At 55.1% G+C, this 8,755-nt stretch overlaps 1 protein-coding gene across 3 annotated transcripts in view; it reads right to left on the bottom strand.

Moving 5' to 3' along the window:
- Positions 1 to 3,211, bottom strand: part of VIPR1 (vasoactive intestinal peptide receptor 1) — an 18,461-nt gene extending 15,250 nt beyond the window's left edge. For 2 of the 3 annotated variants that reach the window (XM_006770524.2, XM_006770523.2), the window contains exon 1: positions 3,075 to 3,165. In XM_006770524.2, the coding sequence (XP_006770587.1) occupies positions 3,075 to 3,086 (12 nt within the window). In that variant the 5' untranslated portion in view covers positions 3,087 to 3,165. Of the gene's footprint in view, positions 1 to 3,074 lie in introns of all 3 variants that reach the window. The other variant, XM_015568388.1, reaches the window with a different exon arrangement.
- Between the last annotated feature and the right edge of the window lie 5,544 nt (positions 3,212 to 8,755).

An 8,755-nucleotide genomic window follows, 5' to 3' on the forward strand; every position in this document is an offset into this window, starting at 1 on the left:
CAGGGGCTGCACCTAGGGATTGGGCCTGCCCTCTGCCACCCAGGAGCAGGCCTAAGCCAGCAGGTCGTTATCTCCTGAGAGGTCCCAGACTGCGAGAGGGCACAGGCCGGTCTGAGGGACCTCCCCTCCCCCCTGAGTGCACAAATTTTTGTGCACCGGGCCTCTAGTATGTATATATTAATAAAAAAATAAAAAGTAAAAAAATGAATGTGTGTCCTGAATTTCATTTTATAATAGTAAAGGAGGCATTAGACAATATATTTTTAAAGAGGAGTTGTTTACGTTGGGGTGATGGGTATATTGGGGTTCAGCTAGTTCTTGAGGAGTCTTTATACAACTCACAAAGCAACACGATGCCCCCAACTCAGCGAAATTGTGAAACATGATGCGGGTGGTGGTCGGGGGTGAGTTCAGAGGAAATCCTGCATCACAGGCTGTGTACTAGCCCGGGACCTGGGGGCGAGGGGTGCACAGTAGGGTCTGGAGGAGTCTACTTTAATAGGCAGATGCAAATGCCATGGGTTTGCCTGCTCAGGGTTTGGGCGCCTCTCAGGGAGTAGGACTCCTCTGGATCCCCTCCCCCGAGGGAGGTTTAATTGTCTCTTTGCAACCCTGCCAGTCCCATAGCTTTGTTCAGGAAACCCAACCCCTGAGCCAAAGTCAACGCCAGCTGAGCCAAGCCCAGCCCAGCCCAGCCCAAGTCCGAAGGTTCCCACGTTCCCAAGAAGGGGGCCTGGGAAGAAAAGGTGGAAGGATGTCCCCACTCAAGGACGAGTCCTCGGGAGGGCTGGGCAGCGGGGAGGCGTACCTTCCAGTCCTGCAGCAGCCAATGGCAGCTGCCGCTGAGGCCTGAGGACACCTGAGGACACCCAAGGGCTGGCCCAGGAGCACAGCCTGCCTTCCTCTGGGATCCTAGAACTTCTGCCCCACCCTGTCCTGAGGCTTCTGTCTTCAGGCTTCTGTCCTCACTGGTTCCCAGTCCCTCCTTCATTCCTGTGCCAACCTCTCTGGCAGCCACGTAGAGCCAGTCAAATCCTGTTAGCTGAGCAAGACCATTAATACTATCAGTCAACACTCCTGGAGCCTTTGTAAGTGGGAGGAGCTGTTCCCCCCCTTTTCAATGAATGACTTAGTTAGTCCTCCCATTTTAGAGATGAGTTACTGAGGCACAGAGCAATGAGGGAACTAGCCCAGGGGCGCGTGGGGTAGCCTGTTCACATGCTCCCTTCTCCAGCAAACCTCTTGCTCTCCTGCTAAATGGCTCCATGCTGATTCTCTGGGGAATTTTCTCTGTGGGGCTCTGTTTAGCCTCCCTGACAGCGCTGGGCTCCGCCTCCACCAGAGGCAGCACAGAGGAGGGAGACCAGGCCCTGTCCTTAGGGAGGTCACACTTGGCCTCAAGGACTCTCAGTGCCACCAAGCTGGGCGGTGAACTGTGTTGGGCACAGGCTAGTGGGCGGGACAGGGGAGCCAGGGAAGAGTGGCCGGCAGGGGGATGTGGTCCGGGGGGTGGTGGTGGGGTTCCTATAGGAGGCAGCAGGGTCTGGAAGCAGAGAAGAGGTGACAGCCAAGAAAATGCCGGGCATCTGGAGGCCCGTTGTCCTGGGCTGGGCCTGGACATATTTTCCATGTGTCCATCCAGGGAGACCCCTCAGGTCCCACCACGTGTCACCAGGCCCACAGAGACACAGGGCCCAGGCTGGCTGTATGTGCCTGCTGGGGGCTGCCACCTAACAGGAAAGAAAGATCAACCAGGAGCCTGGTGTGGGGGATGATGAGGCAGATGGGGACCTCTGCCAGGTCATTTCATAGATCTGTGTGCACAGAGAGAGACACACTCACTGACAAGCACTCCCAGACACACAGAACCACAGACACACATGCAAACATACGTACCTGTATGCTTTCTTGGACCCGGAAAGACCAGACACAAGTAAACACAGGTACAGAGACATGACTTGGACACATATGCATAGACATGACAGCATATCACAGACATTCACACTGACACACACACACACACACACACACACACACACACCAGGCAGATATATCTGGGCACATCCAGGCTACACAGACGTACGCTCTGACACACAAAGACACTCCGAGTCAGACATGGAGCTCAGACCCCAGAGGCACAGAAACAGAACCAGGCAGACACAGGCCGGGAGCACACACCTGACCCTGCCACTGCCTGAACATGCGTAGAGCCCCACACGAGGTCACGGGCAGGCTCACTGCCCGCTGACCCATACCTGCCCTCCTCTGGCTTCCTAGCTGGCTGCCTGGTGACAGGGTGTTGGTTGCACCTGACAGGCACCCTGTGCCAGCAATGACCTCATCAGGATCACAAGGGTGGCCGGCCATTGGGGCCTGGGAGGGATGCAGGGGGGTCTAGAGTCTGGGGTCCCGGCCTCTCTGAGCTGTCCACGATCCAGATCGTACTGCTGGGGCCTGTTGGTGGCCTGGCCCCGCCTCCATGTCCCGGTGGGAGCATTGGCAGTAGGCAGTACCCTTGGACCCAGGCTTAGTCTCTGGGGCTGAGGAGACCAGAGGCCGCCCCTCCTTGAGCGGGGGGGAGTGAAAGCTATCGGCAAGGCTACTCACACTCACTGATGGTGCAGGAGGCAGAGAGCCTGGGAACCAGGTCCAGGGGGGAAGGACCCGGAGGGGTCACATAATTGTCAGCCTCAGAGGTGGCAGGGGACTGGGGAGCCAGGAAGACATCACCCCGTTTCCTGGGGAAGAGGGGTAGGGACCTCCGAATGCAGAGCCGACTGCCCTCACTCTCTGAACCCCAATTTGTATACTCTCCTTAGGTAGCAGCTGGGAGCTCCCCAGACTTGGGGTGAGTGATGGGAACATGGAGGTCTGTTGGCACCTTCCTTCTTTGTCTGGCTCCCCAGCTTTTCCCAGCATCCTCTCCTCACCACCCAGCAGCCCCATGGTGCTGCTCCCTCCAACACTATACAATGAGTGTGATATGGATCTGGGCTTGCACTGTGAGAACTGGGGCTCCTTGGGGGTCTGCAGCGCCCCTCTTCCTATGGGGGGGGGCGGGGCAGCGGACTCACCTGCTGTTTCATTTTCCAGCTCGGCCTCCTCCAGGCACTGCCTGTGCTCCGCCTTAATCATTTGCAGGTAGTCACACATGTCCCTCACATTGGCCCAGTCCCAGCCGCTCTGCGGGACAGAGACAGGGAGAAGACAAGTCAGCCTCATCCATGGCTCATATCCACAAACTCCCAGGAACATGGGTCAAGCAGGTAAGGCCTGGTTACTGGACTGACCCGAGTTCCAGTCTGAACCCCAGTCCCAACCTCGACTCAATCCCGATCCTCACCCCAGACCGAGGCCTGACCCTGACCTGGATCTTACCCAAAATGTGCTCATTGTCCCCAAAACTTGGTCTGCCTTGAGGACCCTGTCATGGCTTCCTGGTGGCTCCCCAACCGTGCTGTGGTTATAACAGCTGTGTCTCTTTGAGGGTAGCACGGCCCACACAGGTGAGAGGGCCTCTCCTTGGAGCCCAGAGCTGGCCCACGGACTCTGACATTGTCCAGCTTGGCGGGCGCGCTGGGAGTCCTCTGTCCCGGTCACAGTCCCGTAGCACAGCCACGGGGCCCGGCTAGTGCTACCTCATTACAGGGGCTGGACCCTGGCCTCCTGTTCCTGGAGCCAGACCTGGGAGGAATCCAGGAGCCTGGCTGCATCTTCCCGCCTGTCCCCGTCTGTGCTCAGTCCCCAGGTCACCAGCTAGGAAGGGCACACTAGCCCTCATTGCCAGACCTCAACTGCCTCCCTCTTAGCTTTTGAATAATTCAAGCTAAGTCAGACCTACTGCTGGGGGTGGGGGTGGGGAGGTTTAAGGAAGGAAGGGAAGCCCTCCCAGGATGGCTTGCCACCCACCAGGCTTCCTCTGCCTCTGGAAGGCGGGGAGAAGCTTGAGCTTTCTCATCCCCTCCCCTCCGCTCCCCTGCACCCTACCTAGGGATCATGGGTGGGGCCAGACCTGTGTGCCAGTGGAACATTGGCACTGGAGCCAACATGTAAGTAGGGGTGATGGATGCCTAGGAACAGCCAGAAAATTCAGGTCTGGGGAGCCGTTGGGTGGGGAAGGGCGGATGAAGGCCTCCAGGGAGGAACTGCTGGGCTGGTGGCAGCTTCTGCCTGTCTCTTTGGCTTTAGGGAAGTGGCTGCTGCCCCTGGGAACCCCGTATCAGCTTCCTCATTTCTGCTTAGGGAGGAGAATGTCACAGTCCCAAATAGGGCATCGGGGGAGCATCCACCAAGACTGTGCCAGAATCAGATTCTCAGTGTCTTCCAGCCTGTCCTCCCCGCTAGGGGACAAGGCCTCAGTTTCCCTGTAGGCTAAATGGGCCTTAACTACCTCCCCTGATGACTGAAAGGATTCCTTTTAAAAATATATATTTTATTGATTTTTTTACAGCGAGGAAGGGAAGAGGAATAGAGAGTTAGAAACATCAATCAGCTGCCTCCTGCACACCCCCTATTGGGGATTGAGCCTGCAACCAAGGTACATGCCCTTGACCGGAATCGAACCTGGGACCCTTCAGTCTGCAGGCTGATGCTCTATCCACTGAGCCAAACCGGTTAGGGCTGAAAGGGTTCTTGTAGTGGGAAGACACAGATTGGAGGAGTTCCACCTTATTTCCTTTCTTTAAGAGGGTCCCCATCTAGCCAGTAGGCACCAAAGGTGTGACTTTGACCACTGTTCTAAGTGAGTTGACCTCCATGAGGGATAAGTGCCCTGGGTGCCAGTGAGCTACCTCTCCACTGCTGTAGGGAGGGGGGCGGTTCAAGCTGAAGCCTGACCACTCAGTGCCCAAGGGCCACACGGCTGAGTCCCTTCCCCCTCAATGGCTCTCATCCCCTGTTGAAGGCTTGATGGAGCCTCATTGTCACAGAGGACCCCGACTTTCCCAGTATAGCACCACAGCTGACCACGCCCAGGTCCGAGGGAAAGCCTCCTTGTCCAGGATGTCTTTCAGACTCCCCCGCTTCCAGATCTCACTCGCCCACGTGCCGCAGGCCTGGAACCACAGTGACCTTGGCTTCCATCTTGTACCATTCACTTTACCAGACAATTGGAGTAAAGACATTTGCTGGTCAGTCATTTAAAACTTGGCACATTGAAAGTAACACGGATCTGTTATGGAGAGGATGACGTTATTTGTATAACTTTCAAAGAAAGGATATGAGACTTCCAAGGAAATGCACTGTGATCCCTCTTTGGCGTCACGCACTTCCTCTCTTGCCCATAGGGTTGTTCAGATGAAACACTCCAGATGCTCTGTCCTAAGGGATCTGTGGCTGGCTCAGGCATGGGAAGAGAAGTGGCCAGATGGATCCCAGAGGTGGCCTCTGGAAGAGGAACCTGGGGACTGGCCACTGCAGGTTGTGTCCCGCCATCTTGCTTGCTTGGAGTTCCCAAAGTCCCTTCTCGGTCCCATTGTCCACCAGCAACAGGGTTCAGTCTGCCTTCTGGCCCCTTCCCAGCCTTGCCTGCCTCTCCTTCCCATTCCTACCTCTTATTTCCCACAACACAGATGCTAGTGGATCTATTGTTGCTGCCTTCTACCATCATTTACCCTCCTCTGGTGCCGTGTCCTCATCTCCATCTGGGAAACCACTTTCTTTCCCTCTCCTAGTTCATGGGTTCTGATGATCCCTCTTCTAGGGAATCAACATGGGACCAGACTTGAGCCAGTCAGAGTATTCCTGGCCACAGTGTCTGGCACATGGCCCAAGTCAAAGCCAGGACGCTCATTCCTGGGACTCTGGATTAACCAATTAGGCAAGTGGATTTGTTCTTTTCCACTGGACTGGAAACCTCAAGGGATGAAAGGGCTGGAGCTTCTGCTACCATCTTGTTGCCAAGTGGAACACGATGTGGTAGGGCTTTGAGTGCCACACAGCTAAATGCAGAAAAGAGAGATGGAGAAACACTGGGCCCTCCTGACATGGTCGGCTTCCCTGGGCAGCCATGCCTGAACCCAGCCCTGCTTCCGGCAGCATGAATCAATACCTTTTTTACAACTTGAGCCAGTTGAGTTTCTGTCTCGGTAACCTAAAGAGTCCAGACTTGAGCTCTGAGGACAGGACAAGGGATGCCCTCACTTGCTGGGCCCTCTTAAGCTAGGGTGTGGCTGTCTGACGAATAACATTTCTTTTCTAATCACTGAGGGCTTCAGAGGATTCTTGGTGACTTCTGCCCGCCATCGTAGGGTGGAACGATGTTGGGTCAACTTCTCCAGCCAGTTCTGCTGCCCCTAGCAGCACAGTCACAGAGCACTTCTGCACAGGGAAGTAGGAGCCCCCAGAGTAACGCTGATCCTGGGGTGTCTCTGAATAAAGTTGGGGGGGGTGTTTGGAAATGAGCTCTAACTTCACCACAATGTAGTTGAGTGCTGGGCCCCATCTGGAGAAGGGTAGAGGAAACAGGGACCCAAAGAGGGCTGAGGTCACACAGCAAATGGACCTTCCTAGAAGGGACCAAAATTTCTGACCATTCGTCTGGACTACGTCAATCTTTCTCCACCACCTCGCCTTGGGCCATCTGGTCAACCATTGCCCTTTGGGCCAAGGCAGCTCCCTCTAGCCTTTATCACTGAGGAACGCAGGCAGACTTTGGACTTCCTCTTCCACTTATTTCCCTATTCTAAACATCCTCATTATCCCTCTGGAATCCAGACACACTAAATTGGAAAATTCCCAGCTGGAAACAGGCAAGCCTGCTGATCCATGGAAGGGTTCCAGGGGAGGATAAGCTGGGGTGTGGACTTCATAGAGAATGGGTAGTAGAGGTGGGAGGGTCTTTGAGGATGTGTAGGAGGTGGATAATTAGAGGTGGAATAAGAACATTCCAGAAAGTAGGAGCTGTGTGTACAGAAGCATGGAGGCATGAAAATGCTTAAAACATTCAAGGTTGCAAGAGGCCTTGTGTGGCTGCAGCAAGGAGCCGTGGGATATCAGGAGACAAGTTGGGAGATATTGACAGGGGCCAGGCTTCATCCATTCCTGATTGGACTGGTACAGTAGTTTTCAGCCCCAATACCGACAACCTGAGGGATCTTAATAAAATGTGTATCCCCAGCCTCATTCTCCTGCTTCAAATCTCTGATGGTTCCTATGGCCTAGGAGTCAAAGCCCACACTTCAAAATGCGTTCAAGGCCTCTATCTCTCAACTTGTCTCCTGATGCTCCATGTGGAGAAGAGAAAGCAGGGCTTTCCCAAGCCCTCACCCATTACCGTGCTGAGGTCCAAGTGAGCTTGGAGTCAGCCTGGCCTTGCAGTTGGGTTGAGGCTAGAGAGTTTCAGGACATACGGGGTCTCCAACACCTTCTCTATGACAGGAGAACCTGAGCCCAGAAGAAGGGACCTAACAAGCGCGAGGGAGTCCATAGCATCTCTTCAGTCCAGGTCCTCTGTGTCCCCTGCCATGGAGTTGGCTGGACGTGGGAGGTGACTGACAGAAAGTTGGCAGGAGAATCCCAACTCTCCGGTTGGGGCCAAGGATTAACCAAAGTTTATTAATTCCATCGGCTCAGCTGAGGGCCCTCCTCTCTATCTCCACTGCGAGGGGCTTGGGAGAAACCCTGTCTTCTCTCCACATGGTGTTCCTGAGATTTGGGGGAAAGGCTATGGAGGGTGAAGGTGCTGGGAGTTGAAGCTGTTAAACACTAGGGGCTCAGAAAGACAGGGAGGGCCCAGCTCACATGCTGTAGGCCAACCCCAGCTCCCTCAAGGCGGGGCTGAGACCATAGGCTTGAGTCAGAACCCCCAGCCTCATCCAGGCAGGAGGAGTCAAGGGAGACAGAAGCAGTACGCTGGGGGAGCACTTCTGAGGAGCAGCTGGTCCCAGAGGCGACCTCAATGCAGCAGGTTGGATTAGGTGAGACCGGAGAAAACTTCCTGCATGCAAATCATCGAGCACTGGGAGCCACCGTGAATAAGGGGGCTTTTTCCTGCCGGGATGGGGTGGTTGGCGGAGTCTGGTGATTGGGGAGTAGAGGGTAGGGGGCTCAGGAGTGGTCCCACTTACCATTCCCCCAATGCCATCTTAGATCCCATATTTCTTTAAGCCCAGCCCAATTGAAATAATGGGGCAACAAAGAGTCACGGGGAAAGCTGAGGATCCAGAGAGAAAGGCACATGGGAGCATCACCCAGCTTCCCAGGGTACCCCCTTCGTTTTGGCTTTTGTGTTTGAGTTGGTAAGGAGATGGAGATCTTGCAGCGGACGGGGAGGGGGAAGAGGAGCAAGAAGAGAAAAGGGTGGGGGGGGAGTGTGGTGGGGGCACACTGGTAGGTAAGGCAGAGAGCATGGAATGCAGAAGTCATAGAAAAGAGGAGAATCACCCTGGCTTTGCAGAGGGCACGAGAAGAAGCTGAAATCAGACCTCCTCTTCGTGGGAAGGGGCACAAGGGAGACTTTGGGGGGGACCAGAGGAAGTGCCATCAGTTGATCTGGGTGGTGGCTACACAGGTACACACATGCGTGACGATGCCCGAGCTGTCACTTCATATTTGTGCATCTTACGAATTAAAAACTATCTTGAAAGGCCCAGGGCAGCACGCGGCCTCCACAGGCGCTTTGGAAGAGGCAGTTCCTCTTAGGGAGACAGCAGAACCCCGTGAGGTTCACAGGGTCTGGGATGCCACTGTCTGCCACTCCCTGGATGGTGACCTCAGGCAAGGTATCCCAGCTCACCTGCAAATGGGGACAAGGACA

This window comes from Myotis davidii, unplaced genomic scaffold (assembly GCF_000327345.1).
Source record: "Myotis davidii unplaced genomic scaffold, ASM32734v1 scaffold663, whole genome shotgun sequence".
Taxonomy (NCBI): domain Eukaryota; kingdom Metazoa; phylum Chordata; class Mammalia; order Chiroptera; family Vespertilionidae; genus Myotis; species Myotis davidii.